Raw genomic sequence first — 20,766 nt, 5'->3', positions numbered from 1 at the left:
TTTTTTTTTTTTTTTTTTTTTTTTTTTTTTTTTTTTTTTATATATATATATATAACTTAAAAAAATAAAATAAAACTCATGTACTCAAGATGTTAGTTATGACTGGGGGCAAACTTTATCAGTTTAATAGCTGTTGAACTCAGCTGCTCACTATTGAAGTTAGGTTTGCATAAACTACAATTATAAACATACAGAGCCCAAATAGAGAAAAGATCACTCTTGCAGTTTTAAAATGCAACAAAGATTTCTCATTTTTGCTCTGTTGTTTCTGTACGTTTTGGTCAATGGTCAGAGCTCAGCAGGACTTTCAGTAAGGTCTGTAACAGGACACAATTTCATGTATTTTAAGGTTAGCACTACAGGAAAATGCAATTAGTAAAGATCCGCTGGTTGCCCCTTATTTTAAAGTATGCTATCTACAACCAAATTATTTTAAAAATTTATGTGACAACCCAGGAAATGTGAATACTGATTGGCTATTTACTGATGTTAAGGAACTGTTCATTTTGTTGAGGTACAACCATGGTATTGCAGTGGTTGTTTTTGTTTTTGTTTTTTTAAAGATTTTATTTATTTATTTGACAGAGAGACAGCCAGCGAGAGAGGGAACACAAGCAGGGGGAGTGGGAGAGGAAGAAGCAGGCTCATAGCGGAGGAGGGAATCCAACGTGGGGCTCGATCCCAGGACCCTGGGATCACGCCCTTAGCCAAAGGCAGATGCGTAACGACTGAGCCACCCAGGCGCCCCTGTTTTTGTTTTTTTAGGACAACTTTATTTTTATTTTTATTTTTATTTTTTTAAGGAGGCTACATGCCCAAATTGGGCTTGAACTTGCAACCCTGAGATCAAGAGTCGCATGTCCAGGTTTTGTTTTGGTATATTTTTAGGGGAGTGGAGGGGCAGAGGGAGAGAGAGACCCTTAAGCAGGCTCCGTGCCTAGCATGGAGTTGGATGTGGGGTTCGATCTCACAACCCTAAGATGATGACCTGAGCTGAAATCAAGAGTCGGATACTTAACTGACTAAGCCCCTGTCTTTTTTAAGATTACATTTTAGGGACACATTCTGAAATATTTACAGATGAAAACTGATGTCTGCTATTTGCTTAAAAATAAAAAAGGGAGGGGGACACTTGGGTGGCTCAGTCGGTTAAGCGTCTGCCTTCAGCTTGGGTCATGATCTCAGGGTCCTGGGATGGAGTCCTTCATTGGGCTCCTTTCTCAGCAAGAAACGTGCTTCTCCCTCTGTCTGCCGCTCCCCCTGCTTGTGCTGTCTCTCTCTCTCTCTGACAAATAAATAAATAAAATTAAAAGAAAATAATAAAGAGAGGGGTTGGGAGTAACAATACAGATGAAACAATACTGGCAGTGAGTAGAAAGTTGTTCAAACTGGGTAAAGGGTACATGGAGGTGAATCATACTATTCTCTTTCCTTTTGTGTATGTTTGAAATTTTCCTAAAATAAAAACAATTTTAAATATATAATCTGAATCTTATGATCCGTAGGAATTTCATCTTATAATTTTCCTTTAAATTCACATATAAACTATTAAGCAAGTTTGCTACCTGATTAATTGGGGCAGAACTATGTGACATGCATTTCTTTTTTTTTTTTTTTAAAGATTTTAAAAAATTTATTACTTTGAGGGGAGCCTGGGTGGCTCAGTCGTTGGGCGTCTGCCTTTGGCTCAGGGCGTGATCCCGGCGTTGTGGGATCGAGCCCCACATCAGGCTCCTCCACTATGAGCCTGCTTCTTCCTCTCCCACTCCCCCTGCTTGTGTTCCCTCTCTCGCTGGCTGTCTCTATCTCTGTCAAATGAATAAATAAAATCTTTTAAAAAAAATTATTTACTTTAAGAAAGAGCGTGAGCAGGGGGAGGGGCAGAGGGAGAGAGAGAATCTCAAGCAGACTCCACACTGAGCACGGAGTCTGACATAGGGCTCGATCCCACAACTGTGGATCACGACCTGAGCCACAACTGAGTCGGCTGCTTAATCGACTGAGCCACCCAGGCACTTCTGAATGACATGCATTTCTAATTCCTGTTCTCTACTGCAGTTTTCTGACGGTGAGGGGTGGATTATTGAAACCAACAACCTACATAATCTTTGTGCATTTTACTACTATCATAAAATCGAGATGTCTCCCATTGTTGCATACAGGATTTCAGTGTCAGTGTTATGGGTTGTGTGTGGTATTTAAATTTTGTCTTTATATCTCAATAAAATCAGATGTAGTCCAATTTGTTTTAAGTCTTGGGTCTGTGAACCTCTGTAAATATGCATGGCTGCCCTGTTTAACTTTTCTGTATAAAAATTCTCCTCCTGAGTGAATACTTAGAAGAAAACACACAATGTAACGTGAAAATATGCATCTTAGGGATTGAACCATTTAGAAAAGAGCTATAAAGGCTTAACAGTAATCTAATGATCTGCTGACACAGGTTGGGAAAACCTTGGGCTTTGAACTCTACTGTTTTGACTGTTATTAAACGTATCCTTTTTTTTTTTTTTTTAAAGTAGGCTCCATGCCCCACGTGGGGCTTCAACTCATGACCCTATGATCAAGAGCTGCGTGCTCTACCTCCTGAGCCAGCCAGGCATTCCTAGCCAATATTATTTTTTAAATTAGAAATTTAAATTTATGTTTTATGAAATAAATTTCACTAGAGGAGTGGAACTTAAAAAAAAATCACTTGGTTCAACTGCCCGCAACACTTCAAAGTAAGGGCATGTTGAGATAGGATTGATTTGTATAGGAGCCTTAGAACCTCATTGAGGGGACAGATTTTTTTTTTTTTTTTTTGAATACCTGGGAAGCTTCTGGATGTGACATCAGATCCTGGACCATACGGATAGCCAACAGGAGTAGAGTCCATGTCAGCCTCAATCTGTGCTTGTTCTTCGGACTGGGAAATGTGGCTGGAGGAATCTGACGTCCGTGCTTCTCGTTTGCTTGACTTGTAATGAGCAACTTCAGAAGGCTGTGACAACCGCAAATGTTTGGACTTTTTAATGGAGTCTTTCCTTTGTTCGTGCTTGGTCAAAGGTTGTGGAGTATTCCTTTGGGAGGCTGGATGGTAATTATACTTACTCCAAGATTTTCCACTTATTACACCTGTTCCTTGATCTGAGCTTAGGTGAGAGTGTGGAGAACTGCTTTCTTCTTGCCAGCCACCGCTATAAAAGGAGGGACGCTCTGTACCATTAGAATTGGCATCTTTGTCGGAGAGACTGAAATAGCGATCTTTTTCTTTCTCACTAATGTCCAGTGAAGATTTAATAAAGGTCTTACATACGCTAATGACATCAGTCATCTGAAGGAAGCTAGCGGCTGACATCACTTCTATGACGTTCTGACCAGTGAGGGAGAGTTTGCCGGAATAGACGAAGTCCAGGATAACCGTAAAAGTGTCAGGGGAGAAGGCCTGGAATGTAGCTGTGGTTGGCTGACTTGTCTCCTTTGAATTCTGGGAAAGGAGCATTTTGAAGTAGCCACTGCTAGCAAATAAGACATTCCGATGCGCTTTGAAGACCTTGCCTTCAACCAGGATGCTGCAGTCACAAAAGACGTCTTGCCGGCGCTGCTCATTCAGCTGCTGCAGGAGCTGGGACTGGTGCGAGGAGATCTCCATTCTGGAGAGGAAAAGACACGTGGTTACCAAACCGAAGTGACGCGGCTTTTCCGAGCAGCGTCGACCGAAACAACCATCAGAAGCCTCTCTCGTTTCCACTGAAACCACTCTCCTCTTAGCGAATAGAGTCTCTGAGACACAGAAAATCACTTAGTAACCGAACTATTAGTTATGTGATTTTTGGACATTATTTGTTCAGTCACCAACCTTTCCTGAGCATCTGCTATGAATCAGGCCTTCTGCTCCGCGCTGGCTTCCTGCGCTCATGCTGTGTTCAGTCTAGAGGGGGGTCAGCCACTAAACGAACACTCACATCAAGTCACAAAGGTCTGGTTAAGTGCAAAGACAGAAGAGGGTGCTGTGGGTGGAACAGAAGCGTAAGCCAGTTTAGACTGGGATGGAGAGGCTTAGGGACACCTTTCTGAGAAGGAACGTTTAAGCTGGGACCTCAAAGGCGAACAGGGATTGGCTAGGTGAAGAATGAGGGGAAAGATGACTGATTCCAGCAAGATGGTGATCTAGAAAGTACTGAAACTCTCCTGCCACAAATGTCTGGAGATGCTGGCTAAAATATAACCAAAACTTTTTTTGTTTGTTTGTTTGTTTTAATTTAAATACAGCACACTATTGGTTTCTGGGGCAGAATTCAGTGGTTCATCACTTACATACAACACCCAGTGCTCATCACGGCAAGTGCCCTCCTTAATCCCCATCGCCCATCCAGCCCATCCCCACCCACCCCCCTCCAACCCTCAGTCTGTTCTCTATCGTGAAGAGTCTCTTATGGCTTGTCTCCCTCTCTCCTTTTTTTCTTTTCCCCCTTAAAATATAACCAAATGTTTTAAATGTATGGCTGGGCTCGCAAGAAAATGAGAAATCCCTAGATGCCAGCCGTGGAGAAGGAGTAAAGCCAGGGCAGCAAGATGGCTTCCGGTTTTTCTCGGTGACAAGTTGGAATCCTCTAAGGACCATGACCTTAATGAAGAAAGACTAGTAAACTTTGCCCATAAATCCTGGGAAAAAACAAAGTTTGTCTTTGCGGGGCTTTTGTTGGGGAAAGAAAAAAAAAGTACCTAGGTGAGACATCAGACCCAAGGTTGTGCTTTCTGAGGTTCTGGGAATCCGAATTTATTTTACCTGTTTGGTGTGAGAAACCTCAAGGTGAAAATTTACTGTGGAAATTAGTCCCGGGCTGGTGGGGCCCATGGAGCACCTGGCAGAAACCAATGCAAAACTGCTTAGGAGGGTTGCTCTCAGGACCCAGGCCAGGTGGGAAATAATCTCTGCTTATGCTGAACTCAAAATCATTCCCCTCTTTACGTAAAGTGGATCATTTCCAGTATCGTACCATCATGATGTCTATTATCTCCTGTCTTACAGACAACAACAAAACCTCCCTTGATTTCACATCCACCTCTGGCTACAATTCATTTTTATACATATATATGTATGTATATATTTTATTCTAAGTAAACTCTACACCCCATGTGGGCCTCGAACTCACAACCCTGTGATCAAACGTCACATGCTCCACCGGCTGAGCCAGCCGGGTGCCCCAGGTTATTACTCATTCCTCTGCTCCCTTCACACAAAATTCATTGAAAGAGGTTGTTTGGGGTTTTTTTTTTTTTTTTTAAGACTTTCTTTCTTTCTTTGAGTGGGGGAGGGAGAAGGAGAGAGAGAACCTCAAGCAGACTCCACACTGAATGCAGAACCTGACGTGGGGCTCGATCCCACGACCCTGAGATCAATGACCTGAGCAAAATCACGAGTTGGACGCTCAACCAACTGAGCCACCCAGGTGCCCAGAAAGAGTTTTCTGGTTTGCTCTTTTCATTTGCTGTCCTCGCTTCTCCTGTTCTCTTTTGATCAGCTTTCATCCCCATCCATCACAATCATTTTTTAAAAAAGATCATTAGTAACTTGCATGTCAAATTCAATGGTCATTTCTTTGTCCTCATTTTACTGAGGCAGTGGGTCATTCTTTTCATCCTAAAACACTTTCTTCACTTGATGCCAGGACACCACTGCTCCATGTTCCTCTCCCATAGGCTGGCTGCTCCTTCTCGGTCTCCTTTGCTGGTTCTTCGTTTTCCTAACCTCCAAGTGCTGGGGGATTCAGGACATGCTACCCCAAAATATGGCACCTTGGTGTACTGAATATTTTGAAGGAGTTTGAGAAAACAGCGGAAGCAGAAAGTCCACTCTGATCCCCCCTTCCTTCTCCCCTGCAACTAAAATAACCCTCAGGTGAGAGGTGCTCTCCTGATACCCAGAGGAAAGAGTATCCTTATCTCAGAAGACAAAGGGACACTAAAAAGAATCTGAACAAACAGGCTTTGCCGAGCTTCCCTGGTTACTAAATTTCTCTCATACTCCTTAACCTTCCATATTGCTCCACGACTGTTCACTCTTCATGGAACCCCGCATAAAAATATACTCAGGTCTAACTGATTCTTCGGTCTTCATCTCCTTATAAAGGCGTCTGTGTCATGTAAAACTTCTATTAACTAAATTTGTATGCACTTCTCATGTTAATTTGTCTTTGTCAGTTTAATTTCCAGACCCAGCCAGGAAGAAGGTCAAGGAAAAATCTTTCTCCCCTACCACCGGAATGCCCCGAGCCTCAGGGCTCAGACCTCTTCTCTACTTACACCATCCCTAGGTGAGCCCATCTAGTCTCATAGCTTTAAATACCATCTTTGAGCTTATGACCCTCAAAAAAGCCTCCACAGGCTCCGCATCCACACTCAAGTTCTCACGACCTCAAAGGCCCTACCTGATGCGTGTCCGCCCCGTCCAGGGATCTTTCTGCCCACATCTCCTCTGCTCTATCCCTCCTACACTGCATTCCGGCTACCGAGACCTCTGTTCATTCCTGAACATTCAAGGCCTATTCCTGCCATGCAGGCTTTGTCCTTGCCATTCCTTCTGCTCGGGAATTCTTCTCCCAGATACACACATAGCTCACATTCTCACGTTTTCAGGTCTCTGTTCGAATGTCACCTTATCAGAGCACTTTCCTTTGCCATCCTATATAATCACCCCTTCCCATTCTCTATCTGCTTATTTGTTTGCTGTTTTCTCCTACTAGAATTTAAGGGAAGAGAGCCGAGACTTTGCCTTCTTCACTTATGTATCCCCAGCTCCTGGAGCAGCAGCTGAACACACGACACATGCTCAGTGTTGCTGAATGCGCATCAAACATATTAAAACATACAAGGAAATCGTTCTTTATAAAGAAGAATCAGCAGGTAGAGCAAAGACGAGAATCAGAACACCAACAATTTTAGAAAATAGAATAAAAATCTAATAGACTATAAAATAAGTATGTTTAAGGGACGCCTGGGTGGCTCAGTTGGTTAAGCACCTGCCTTCCGCTAAGGTCATGATCCCAGGGTCCCGGGATCAAATCCTGCATCGGGCTCCTTGTTTGGTGGGGAGCCTGCTTCTCCCTCTGCCTGCCACCCCCTCTGCTTGTGTGTGCTCTCTCTCTGACAAATAAATAAAATCTTTAAAAAAAATAAGTACCTTTAAGATGGCCAAAGAGATAAAAGATATAAAGAGTAGCATACAGTTGGTTTTTAAAAATATTTTATTTTTATTTATTTGAGAGAGCGAGAGAGCACGAGCAGTGGGGAGGGGCAGAGGGAGAGGGAGAAGCAGACTCCCCGCTGAGCAGGGAGCCCCACGCGGGGCTCCATCCCAGGACTCTGAGATCATGACCTGAGCTGAAGGGAGATGCTTAAGCGACCGAGCCCCCCCGCCCCCCGCTGCCGGCGCCCCAAGAGTAGCACATAGCTATCAGCATAGACACTGATTTGGTAGCTGGATTTGGAATTCTGGCTCTACCACTTAACAGCTGCGTGACCCTGGGCAATTTATTTAACCTCTGTATCCATTTCCTTATCTGTAAAATGGAACAAAAAATATTTATTTCATAGGATTATTGTGAGGATTGAATGAGCTAATGTACACATAGCACTCAAAACTATGTGTAATAAATGTTAGCCATTCTCCTTTTGCTTTATTATTTTTATCCAAGAAAAGAAACTTGGAGGGGGGTTGAGGTATGAACCAAATGGATTTAATTTACAAAAAATGTAATTCATGAAATTCAAACAGCTCATGTTGCAAAATGGTTGCCCATCTCCAGCCTGATGTCCACATTCCTGGCAAGAAGAAGAGGAAAAGACAAAAGACAATTACCAACCCAGCCTGTCTTCTTTTTTTATCAGAGGGAAAAAAAGCTTTCCTGGATGCCTCGCCCAGGGGACTTACACTTGCAACTCAATAGCCAGAACTGTCACCTGGTATTTAAGTGTATATTTCCATTAACGGTATATATATATCAATTACCACTTCTCATTTTTGTCAGTACTTAACATTATCAGACTTGTTAATTTTGCCAATCTTACAGATATGCAATGGTATGTCATTGCTTTTATTTGTGTGGATTGAACAGTTAATGTTTATTGACTGATTCAGTGAACTGCTTGCTCATTACAATGTTGTTAACTAACACTGTATAACAATTAACTACAAAAAATAAAGTTATACAGTAAGTATTTATGTAGCTCACAAGCCTGTGCGTTGGCTGATTTAGGGTGGACTTGTTAGGACAGCTCTGCTGATCTTTTTTTTTTTTTTTAAAGATTTTATTTATTTATTTGACAGAGATAGAGACAGCCAGCGAGAGAGGGAACACAAGCAGGGGGAGTGAGAGAGGAAAGAAGCAGGCTCATAGCAGAAGAGCCTGATGCGGGGCTCGATCCCATAACGCCGGGACCACGCCCTGAGCCGAAGGCAGACACCCAACCGCTGTGCCACTCAGGCGCCCCGAGCTCTGCTGATCTTGCCTGGGCCCACTCACATACCTAGGAGTCAGCTGATTCTGGAGTGGCTGTGTTACTACATGGTCTTATATCTTCCTCCTGCGACCGGCTGGCTGGCCTGGCCAATTTCTTCTCACGACAATGCCAAAAGCACAAAAGACCAAGTGGGTATAGATGAAGCCTCTTAGGGCTTAGGCTTGCAACTGGCACACGGTCACATCTACCCTACTGAAATGGTCTCAAGGAAATCACAGGGCCAAATGTAAAGTCAAGAGAAGAAGAAACACCTTCTGCCCTGTTAGTGGGAAGAACTGTGAAATCACACAACAAAGGGTGTGAATATTGGCAGAGGGTGAAGAATGGGGACAGTTATGCTATCTACACAATATCCTTTCTTTTTTTTATCTTTTTTTTTAAAGATTTTATTTATTTATTCGACAGAGATAGAGACAGCCAGTGAGAGAGGGAACACAAGCAGGGGGGGTGGGAGAGGAAAAGCAGGCTCATAGCGGAAGAGCCTGACATGGGGCTCGATCCATAACGCCGGGATCACGCCCTGAGCCGAAGGCAGACACTTAACGACTGAGCCACCCAGGCACCCCTAAAATCTCGATTTAAAATGAACTGGTGAAAGGGAAAAGTATGTATTTTTGTATTAACAGAAGAAACTATAGCTATTTACAAGCCGTTATTTTCATTCTTTCAGTGGATGTTTTTGTTTACCAGCCTGTTATACAATTTCCCTTTTGTTTACTCATTATTCTACTCTCACTCATCCCTCTTCTCACTCAATACCTTTTTCTGGTAATTACTCCCCAACTTTTCTTCCTTTCTTTCCTTTCTTCCTTCCTTCCTTCCTTCCTCCCTCCCTCCCTCTCTTTCTCTCTCTCTCTCTCTTTCTTTCTTTCTTAGATTTTATTTATTTGACGGAGAGAGAGATCGCCAGTGAGAGAGGGAACACAGGCAGGGGGAGTGGGAGAGGAAGATGCAGGCTCCCAGTGGAGGAGCCTGATGTGGGGCTCGATCCCAGGACTCTGGGATCACGCCCTGAGCCAAAGGCAGACGCCTAACGACTGAGCCACCCAGGCGCCCCTCCCCAACTTTTCTTAAGAGGATTCCCCATCACCTCTTTAGGTTCCTAGGTTTGGGAGATACTGACTCAACTCATCACACTAGAGGCCAACCGGTGACCCAGATCTGACAAATCAGATCACTGCATTCCCACGGCCAGTTACTGGCTTGGGGATGGACGCACCAAACAAGGCAAGCAAAGGAGGTTCGATTAAAGTGAATCTAGCATTTTTATTGGAGCAACCGGATAAGAAGAGGACTCCGGTGAGGATGGAAGCCTGGAGCTATCGATCACGGATGGACTGCCACCATGACAGAGCCTACATGAGAATGGACCAACCCTGAGGAAAGCAGAGAGGAGAAAGAGAGAAAGGCCAGATCCTACTGACATCATTTTGTTCCCTAGGTTGGTCATTTTTTTTCTGTAAAGGGCCAGAGACAGGAAATACTTTAGGGCTTATAGGTATGAGATTATTATTTATAATAAATACATATTTTGGACTTTGCCTATGGCTCCTGGCTCAGAGCTCCCCAAACCCTTGTATTTTCCTAAGCAATAAGAGCAACAGGAGCGTCTTTTGTTCTAAAATTTGGTCTTTCATCCTCAGTTTATGAAGTCACGTCAGAGCCATAAAGGTGCCGTGGGTGTCTTGCTATTCATAAGTCCCATTCTACCACAGCCGAGTTTATGTTAATGAGGCGGCTCTTGGAAGTCCCCTAAGATGCAGGGGTGGGGACGGGGTGTGCCAGGGAAACCAACCATTAGATTAGACTTATTAGACCAGAGGGTTGGAACTTTCAGTCCCTCCCCATGACCTCTGGAGAGAGACGAGGAGCTGGAGGTTGAACGAGTCACCAATGGCCAATGATTTAAGCAATCACGCCTACATAATGAAGCCACCATTAAACCCCAAAAGGACACAGCTCTGAGAGCTTCCAGACTGGTGAACCAGAACGCATCCACTTGCTGGCCCCAAACTCCATGGGACAGAAGTTCCTGCATTTGGGATCTTGCCCTAGGTCTCTTCCTCTGGCTGTTCATGTGTATCCTTTAATATCTTTTGTAATGAACTGGTAATGTAGTGAGTAAATGGGTCTCCTCAGTTCTGTGAGCTGCTTTAGCAAACTAATCGTACCCAAGGAGGGGGTCCTCTGATGGACGGCGTCGGTCAGAAGCACAGATGACAACCTGGCCTAGCGCTGGGCATCTGAAGCGGAGGTGGACTCGTGGGATTGAGCCCTTAACCCGTCAATCTGACGCCATCTCCACAGAGGTAGTGTCAGAACGGAGCTGAATTAGTGTTGGAGAATTGCTTCATTTGCAGGAAAAACCCACACATCATAGTGGGCCGGAGGTCTCTCTCACAATGCCTCAGGTTCACCACTATATTACTCAATTCTGCCACCGTAGCACGAAAGCAGCCGCAGACAATAGGAGAAGCAATGGGTATGGCAGTGTTCCAATAAAGCTTTATTTACAAGAATAGCCACAGGCTGCCTTTTGCCAAACCCAGCCCTAGTCCCAGCCATGCGTTTGGCTGTATCTATCCTTGCACTTTTCAGTTACCTGACCCAATAAATGTCCTTTTTCTTCAGCCAATATGAGTTGACTTTCCTTTTGTTGGTAACCAGAGAATCCCAATTTATAAGTTATTTCTAAAGATTCTGAATTCTTTGATAAGTTTCATCTAATTATTAGTGCAACTTTTCTTTAAAATCTACTCCTAACTCTGAAAGGAACCAAAGTTGGTTTCATAGAATGATTCATTGATGTCCAAGACATTGCCTGCTCTTCTTCAGATGTGAAAGTGTTATAAAAACACTAACTCTATTCTTAAAAGTTTTAGTAAAAAGCTAATTCCTTGGGGGGGGAATGGAATTTTTTTTTTAAGTTTCAGTAAGAATTTGTTCTCCAGGCAATTTATAGACGTTCTAAGTAAGCATCAGTATTGTTAAGTGTTGCCAACAGTAGTCCCTGTGTGCAAATTTAAACAGGCTCCTAACTGAGAGTTGACAGGGAGTGGGAGGGTGTTTAATAGTGAAAGCAAAGTGGGAAATTGTCTCCTGACTGGAGAGACCTGAGCACTGCCTTTGACAAGCAGAGGGAGAAACAGGAGCTCTGAAGAAGGCTGAGGCCTGGGGGAATGGCCAGCAGCTGGACCGTGTCAAAGGGCAGTCACAGGATTATTCCCTAAAGTGAAATACCCACAGACAGCTGCATTCCCAGTGCCAGATACTCCAGCCCGGAAAAGGAGGCTAGGATTCCAAGATAGGATTAAGAGTAAGTTTAAGAGGCTTAATGAAAAGACTCCGGTAGATAAAAGGGAAAAGACAACTCACACGCCCCGCGGACACACATGCAGGACCACGACCAGGTAGCACACGTATGGCAGGGAGAGCCAGAGAACAAACAAGGGTGACGCCAGGCTGTACGGCGTGAGTACGGGCTGAGCGGAGGTCCCGTCTGCTGAAATGGGGAAGACTAGGAGAGGAACCTGCGGGGACTGGTCTCTGCAGCTCAAGTTTGGACAAGGTTCAGGTGTCCTGTTATCCATCCAACAAAAGATAAAGGGTGGGCGTTTGGATGTAAGAGTAGAGTTGAGGAAATAGGTCCAGGCTGGGGATGTGAGACTGGGAATCGGCATTTGGATGGTATTTCAAGTCATGAGACTGGATGGGACTACCAAAGGAGGCAGGCCATGTGGAACAGAGGTGAGCCCCTGGCCCTCTGACCAAGATACCCGAGGAAAACCAGAAAGCCAGGAAGAGATCCTGGAAGTGAGAAAAGCATTTCAAGGAGAAAGGGCAATCAGCTGTGTTTGCTTTGGTAAGACAGCGACTAAGAGTCAACCACTGGATATATCAGTGGTGTGTGTGTGTGTGTGTGTGTGTCTGTGTGTGTGTGTCTGTGTGCATGTGTGTGGTGTGTCTGTGTCTCTGTGTGAGTGCGCGGGGCAGTGCATGTGTGCACCTGTGTTCTGTGTGCGTGTGCGTGTCTGTGTTAGGGTGGGTTTCAGGGAGAATGGGATGAAAGGAACAAGTACCCACAACTCTTCACGGAATTTTGCTGTGAAGGGAAAGAATAAGGAAGACAGTGAAAGTAAGGAGAGGTGTGGTCAACACTGAAGAAGAATTTGGATATTTTGGAAAGAAAAAAGTACCTGAAGAAATAAATTTCCAGATAAAGCAGGGAGGAATGAGCCTGAGAACACACTAAAATGGTTATCACTGGAAAGGATTAGTGAGGGGTGGGAGGAGAGGGTAGCTTCTTCTTTGCAACAGGAAGACAGAATGAAGTGTACCGAGAAAGAGATGAGATCAGAATTTATCTCAGATGCCTTTGATCTCTAAGTGAAATAGCATTACTTGTGAAAATGATGAGGATATGGGAAATATGGTGGAACTATAGTAGTTAATATAAAAATGTGTATCTGATGGGGCGCCTGGGTAGCTCAGTGGGTTAAGCATCTGACTCTTGATTTCGGCTCAAGTTGTGATCTCAGGACGTGAGATCAAGCCCCAAGTTGGCTCCACACTCAGCAGGGAGTCTGCTTGGGATTCTCCCTCTCCCTCTGCCCCTCGCCCCTGTGCGCGCTCTCTCTCTCTCCAAAATAAATAAATAATGTGTATCTGATTTTTTAAAAAATGTGTATCTGATTGGTAATCTACTCTGATTTATACTTTCCACTTAAATCACAAGATTAGAGTCTAACAGCATGAGCTCAGCTTACAGAACAGTGATATTCAGTAAATATTTAAGGAATTTCTACTGGGGAAACTGGTAGACTATAGCAACTGACGGGCAGGAGAAGCTGCCATTTTTCTTTAACCTACCCATCTATGGCTGAGTAAGTTTTTCCTTGCCCTTGTAAGGAAGCAGGGCCCTCATAACATAGGCAACTGATTTTGGTTTCTGTATCGGTTATTTACCTATTGTTTTAAGCCCCCAAACTGCCTTTTTATATTCTGCTCTGTTCGGATGGGGCTGAGAGGCTGCAAACTACATGACCCAGGCTCTCTCACCAGCTGGCTTCCTGCAGGCTATGGAAAATGGGACTCAGAGGACCGGAGGAAGGGGGACACTTCCCGCTCTAGCTCTGCCCGCTGCTGGAGGTTGCCGGATAGCAGCAGGCCGGCACGGCTGTGGACGACAGCAGCTCGGGCGGATGCAGAAACCTCTCGTGGCTCCAGCTCCGATCGAAGTGGTATGTCTTCAGCGGATCCAGGTCCGGCCGGTCCCCGAAAGTGCAGCAGCAGTTACATGCTCGTGGGCTCCAGCTTGAAGGAGCATCAGCAGCTTGCGACCCCGAGTCTCATTCCCCCCTTTCTTTTTGTTCCTCCAGCCCCCAACCTCATCTGTGCTCTTCCACACCTTCCCACACCTGTATAATTTCCAGTACTAAGTTATCTTTGTCTGGGATATCGAGAATGGCTTCTGTTTTCTGGGTAGGACTCTCGCTATATCATCTCAGTTACAGAAAAGGTCCCAGGAAATAGACTCTCTAAAACTGGGTTTGGGGATTGGTTTGCTGACTGTTTTGAGCTTGAGTAGAATGATGGCCCTGCTGCCACTAAAGAATGGAAAGGCTGGTCATCTGTGTCATGTAGTGGCATTTTGATTACCTCTCAACCTTTGCTTAGGGTGAAGTCCTATTGAACGCAACGCTTCGGGTGACGAGGGGCTTCTGTATTTGACCATGATGTTAGTAAAGACGACTACAAGGACTCACCCTCATCAGGTAAGCTGCTTCTGACTGTACTGAGGCACTTATAGAAAGGAAATGACAAGCTTCAAGCTTTAAACCCAGCTCAAGTCACCATTAGAAAACCAGAGAACTTCGACAGTGGCCCTAAAGGAACCTCTGTGAAGCCACAGGATGGACAGAGCTAAAACTTAGACACTAAATGTAATTGTGTGGGTTGTAAAATTACAACGTAAGTTGATTTTACATCTGACCAAGTCTCTTATGTGATGGGTATTGAGGATGAAGGAGACCCTGAGACTTGGAATGGGAACATTTGAACAGATTCTGATGATCTGAGAATGTACATTCCCATGAGTCTCCCCCTTGCCAGGGAGCAGCCTCTCCTTTGTCTGAGGAGACCAGCCTTCCCTTGCTCGAAGACTCTGTAATAACACACCTGAGGCAATGACCTTTCAAGGGGATGCCAATTTTCTTCAGACACATCTCACCACCCCTCATTGCCACCAGACCATAACCAGAATCAGCATTTCCCAGGGGGAGGATAATGAAAAATATCATGTGGGAGGAGATAATTTATACATGAAGTATTGCAAGACTTTCCTAATTCACCTTGGCACAAACATGGGAATATGTCTAGTAATGGATGCTGAGGGATAACAATGTTGCAACAGGCTGGATTTATTCCTAGGGGTGCATTTACCAGAGACTGTGGATTTTATGTGTTAGTTCAAACACTTGGGAGTGGCTCTAAAAATTTGTTCCATGGGCAGACCACACCTTGAACTTAAGGGTGGACTATATTCAGTGAAGTTGAGATGCCAGAAGTTCTGGCATAACGTGGAGGAAGAAACCCAGATATCCAGAGGATACTCCTTCACTAAGATATTGTGGCTGTCACCTATAGGATGGAAATGGCACGAAGGGAGATGTCTTCACTGAAATGGGGATGACGAGGTCCCAGGGTGGCAAAGACCAAGTGACAGTGGTTAAACACCAGAGACAACGTGTACACAATTACCATATATATACAACAAGGGTGGATCTTTGGTGATGGCTAGTTGATCATGTTGTCTCTAGGAATTATTTGATGAACAGCTTACTGGAGTATTAAATCGATCTATATAACCAAAAAAATCCAACCAACAAACAAAAGCAAAGACAACCAGAAACTCTAGGTCTCTTGAGCAAGACTCTGACCTGGTTTGCTATATTGGAGCATGACAGCCTGTCATATATACTTCAGACCTAACCCAACTTACAGAAATGGGTTTATTGAACCTTTGGTCAAAGTAGTACTACACTACACAAGTACATACTAGAACATTTTCCTCATGTCTTCCTCAAAGATACCTGAAATAATGTCCTAGTAAGTCATTACTAAATGAATGTAAATGAAACCATGCAGTAGGATGACTGAAGACTGGGAAAGAGAAATATCTGGACTTTCTAGGGATTGCCAGATAATGCTTCTGAATTGGTGTTAATCCCTGGGTACCCAGAACACCACAGTGAGTCACCAATCAAGGGAGGGGCTTATTGAGGTCAAGTGATAAATGGGGCTCTGGCCTGAGTTGATCTCACTCTATGGCAACTTCCCCAGTTTCTAAAGTACAGTTCCAAAAAGTCCCATTTAGCAACTGGCAAAAGCCCCACATTTGCTCCCTGATCATGGTGTGAGGGCTATTACGGTAAGAAGGAACAAACTTCCTCTCCTTAGCAGGATAAACTAAAACCAATACCGCATCTCTAGGGGATACGCAGAGATTAGCGCCAGCAGCAAAGGCTTCAAAGATGTTCAGGTGGCGATTCCTAGAGCTGCTGCATTCAATTCACCATTTGGCCTCTAGAACATGGATGGATCTTGGACACTGACTATAAATTATAGTGTCCTTAATCAATGAGTAATTTTAATTGTAGCTCTTTTCCAGATGTGATCTTTCCATGGGAACAAATCAACATAGTAGCCGGCACCTGAAAGACAACCATTGACTTGGAGAGATGTTCTTCTCTCTACATGGATTAGCAAGAAACACGAGCAGCAGTTTGCTTGTACCGTCAGGGACACCGCACTTGATGATGTCATGCTGGCTGGACACAATGAGCAGAACGCAGCAACGATACTCAATACCGTAGTGAGACAAACGCATGGCACAAGGTAGGAGACAAAGACCACGAAGAGGGAGGGTCCTGCCCCCTTGTTGAAATTCTTAGGGGTCACGCGATCTGGGGCAAGTTGGGATTAGCCCACGATAAAGTGAAATACCAACTGCTGTACCTCATGCCACCACCGTAAAAAACAAGTTGTGGGAATTGCTTGGTTTGGGAGCAATAATATATGGCATCTAGGTGCTGTTCCAACCTACACACTGAGTAACTCATAAGACAGTGAGTTGTTGGGTTTTTTTTAAGATTGTATTCATTTATGTGATAGAGAGAGAGAGAGAGAGACAGCACAAGTAGGCAGAGAGGCAGGCAGACGGAGAAGGAGAAGCAGACTCCCTGCTGAGCCGAGAGCCCGACACCAGGCTTGATCCCAGGACCCTGGGATCATGACCTGTGAGCCGAAGGCAGACGCTTAACCAACTGAGCCACCCAGGCGCCCCAAGATGGCGAGCTTTAATTGTGGCCCAGAGCAAGAAAAGGTTCTGTGCAAGGTGCAGGCTACAGTACGAGTTGCTCTGCTACACAGGCCTTATGACACAGCAACTCCAGTGGTGTTAGAGGTTTGTGGGAAACAGGGGGTGCTGTATGGAGCCTACGACCAGCCCCAACAGGGGAACCACAGCCCTTAGAATTTCAGAGAAAATTCAATACTTCTTGTATAAGTTAGGGTTCTCCAGAGAAACAGAACCAATAGAATGCATATATGATTTATTACAAGGAATTGGCTCAAATGATTCTGGAGGGTAGTAAGTCCAAAATTTTGCAGTTGGCAAGCGGGAGACCCAGGGGAGCTGATGTTGTTGTTCCAGTCCAAGACTGAAGGCCTGAGAACCAGGAAAGCCAGTGGGGTGAGTTCTAGTTCGAAGGCTGGCACACTTGAGACTCAGGGAGAGCCAATGTTTCAGTTTGAGTACAAAGGCAGGAAAAAAACCAATGTCCCAGCTCAAGGTAGCCAGGCAGGAGGAAATACTCTCTTACTTGGGGGAAGATCAGCCTTTTGCTCTATTCAGGGCTTCAACTGATTGGATGAGGCCCACCCATATTAGGGAGGGCGATCTGCTCTACTATCAATTTAAATGTTAAATGCATTCAAAATCATTCTCACAGAAACACTCAGAATGTTTGACCAAAGTACTGTGTACACTATAGACCGGTCAAGTTGACACATAAAATTACCCATCACACCTCTCCAGCACATAACTATTCTCCTTTTGAAATGCCACCAGGCCCTCTTATTAGAGCCTGATGCCTGACCATGGACAGCAAGTGGCTATGCCTGAGTTGCCTATCATGGGTTTTACTGATGCACCAAATAATACATTTGGCCATGTGCAGCAGCACTCCCTCACCAAGGTGAAATGTTATGTACAAAACCGGACTGAACAGGTCCTGAATCCACAAGTAACTTCATGAGCAGGGGACACATGCCACAGCTCCTACTCCTGGTCCACTGCTGCCTTTCCTCTACTCACACATATGGTTGTTGAGTTCCCTAAACTAGTTGACTGAGGAAGAAACAGTTAAAGCCTGATTTACAGATGGTTCTCCACAGTATGCTGGCAGCAGCTGGAAGTGGATGGCAGAAACATCCCAACTCCAGCAGGAGTAGCCCTGAAAGACACTAGGTAAAGGAAATCTCCCCAGTGAGCGTCTGATTGTCCACTTTGCATGGACAAAGAGATAGACAGAGGCATAGTATCCATGGACAATGGCTAACAAGTTGGCCAAACAATCAAGGATTTAGAAAGAACTGGATAGAAGGATTGGTGGCCATGTGGGGAAGAGGCATGTGGGGGAAAGACAGATGGATATACCTCTTGGAGTGGGTACAGAGTATAAAGTTTTAGTGCTCATGCCAATGTTTAATAAAGGGGACCCACTACAGAGAAGCCTTTCAGAAATCAGGTGGACAAGATGACCTGTGGCGGTCAGCCAGCCTCCTTCCCTGGCTGCCATAAAACCTGCCATGTACTCTGCCACCCAGAGGCAGCTCACCTGATAAAACGGTAGAATAACCAACCGAATATTCCATCATGACCCCATCTGTGAGACGATACCCCGAGAAATAGGAGTGCTATCCAAATGGATGTGCTATACGCTTTTAACCACTGACTAATATATAACGCTATTTTTTCCATAGCTAGTATATTCAATTCTAGAAATCAAGGGATGGAAATGTTTTCACTTTTACCTCTAATAACCCACTTGCAGAATTTTTGCTTTCTCTCCCTGCCAAGGTCTTAGCTACCAAGATAGGAACACTTCCAGCAGGGAAACATCACATGATTCCATTTAAAAAAAAAAAATCTTTTTAAGGGAAGGGTAGGGGCAGAGGGAGAGAGAATCTTAACCAGTCCCCATGCCCACTGCAAGCCCGACATGGGGCTCCATTTCACAACCCTGAGATCATGACCCAAACTGAAATCAAGAGTTGGACACTTAACTGAGCCGCCTAGATGTCCCGATCCCATTAAATTTTATTATGACTGGCCTAAAAGAGGAATTAACAGCTCCCATTTTGGGAGAGGGTGAGGGCATCTTTTTTTGTACTAAGGATAGTTACCTATTGTAAAGCAGACTCATGAATTTGTTTAGAATTTTAAATATGGGGGGGCACCTGGATGGTACAGTCAGTTGAGCCTCTAACTCTTGGTTTCGGTTTGGATGGTCATCTCAGGGTCGTGAGATCGAGCCTCATGTAGGACTCCACGCTCAGTGATGAGTCTGCTTGAGATTCTCTCTCCCTCTCTCTCTGCCCCTCCCACTTGTGCGCACACACACACACACTCTCTCTCTCTAAATAAATCTTTAAAAAAAAATAATTTGAAATATGGGAAGAGTGGTGCATAGAGATGCCAAGTTGCCCAGAGGGTGGACTATGCTGGTCATTTACACGTTGTCTCTCCGCTCAACACCTGCCATGCTCTACTCTCTACTGATGCACCTGGAATTCTACAAATGACATTTCCCAGTCTTCCTTCCTTGCAGCTGGCTTCCTGTTCGAGTCTATCAATAGGAAGCACTGAGAGGAAGTCAGGCAAAGAAAAAAGAAGTTTCCTGTTTGGAAACTTGCAGTGGAAATGCAGCCATTGCTAGTGGCTGCTGGCTTTTGGGTGTAGGGGCATAGAGGTGGGTGACTCTGGACCCCACAGCCTTTCTACCCTCTGGACTTTCCATCTCCGATAAAAGTGGCACCCCTTTGGCAGATGCAGCAGCTCAAACACACAGCAGCCAGCACACATTTGGGGGCTCCAGGTCAGGGGCACACCAGCTTCTGACGGATGATTAGAATCCTTCTCGCTCCCTCTGGGCCCTCTTTTCTATTTTGCTGTTCTAGCCCTTCCTAGACTTTCAGCACCGATTTCATATATTCAATTCCCTCTCTTTGATAGACTCAGGGTGGTTTCTGTTTTCCCAAGTAGACCCTGACTGATAACGTTTCTAGGACCAAAAATAGATAAATCAGCTGTCTAAGAAAAGGATCTATCCTGAGACTTGCCCTTCTGGGCAAATGACATATAATCTTTCCTCTCTGCATCTCTCTTACCTTTTATTTCTTAGAAACAATTTTAGTCAATTAGAAACTGCACTTATTTTTGTCCTTCACTTCTTCAAGCAGAATTTTAAAGCCTCACCAAAGCAGAGAAGGCAATATACGGAATGCCTGTGTATTTACCACCCAGCTTTAACATGGATCAGTTCTGCTGATTTTCTGTCTTCTCTCTGCCTCCACTTTTCTCCCCCCTGAATATTTAAAAATCAGATCACAGGCATTAAGTCACGTCACTTACAACCTTTCAGGGGTAATTCTACGTGATCCTCCTTCCATTTCTGTTATTATACTTGGACCTCTGTCGTCTTCATGCGCACAGCAGCCCTTTCTCTTCCTCAGCATAGGATTCCTGTTTTTCTTTTGGGCGCTGCCTTCCACAGCTTGGTGGTGCTGCCCAACCCTTGGCCTCACTGAGCCCACGGGCACATGACCAGACTGGTCAGTCTGAGTCCTCCCTTAGGGTGTATAATGGAAGCTAGAGAATGAAGCTCTCTCACTACATGACAGCATGGGCCTTAAGAATCATAAAAGCCTAGAACTACAAAAAGGAATCTTCAACAAGGGATTAACCCACCGAAGAATGACGTCAACACAGAGGAAAGCCAGACAAAACTGTTCTAGAGAGTTCTGACGACAAGCCAATGCTCCTTCTAGATTCGTAGTTACAAGAGCCAATACATCTTTTCTGTTGAAATTTGAGTTTCTATAATGTGTAACCAAGAGTCATTTATTCCTAATTTGTGACACTCTCCAAGGCCGCAACTGTAGCCCATTCAAGAATACTCTATTTAGCGGAGAGAACAC

At 44.6% G+C, this 20,766-nt stretch overlaps 1 protein-coding gene across 3 annotated transcripts in view; it reads right to left on the bottom strand.

Moving 5' to 3' along the window:
* ZBTB8A (zinc finger and BTB domain containing 8A) overlaps positions 1 to 20,766 on the bottom strand; it is a 58,149-nt gene that overhangs the window by 9,994 nt on the left and 27,389 nt on the right. For all 3 annotated transcript variants that reach the window (XM_034648548.1, XM_034648555.1, XM_034648545.1), the window contains one exon: positions 2,812 to 3,635. In XM_034648548.1, the coding sequence (XP_034504439.1) occupies positions 2,812 to 3,634 (823 nt within the window). In that variant the 5' untranslated portion in view covers position 3,635. The remainder of the gene's footprint in view (positions 1 to 2,811; positions 3,636 to 20,766) is intronic.

The sequence above is a fragment of the Ailuropoda melanoleuca genome, chromosome 2 (genome assembly GCF_002007445.2).
Source record: "Ailuropoda melanoleuca isolate Jingjing chromosome 2, ASM200744v2, whole genome shotgun sequence".
NCBI lineage: Eukaryota > Metazoa > Chordata > Mammalia > Carnivora > Ursidae > Ailuropoda > Ailuropoda melanoleuca.
This window is presented reverse-complemented; position numbering and strand designations above follow the sequence as displayed.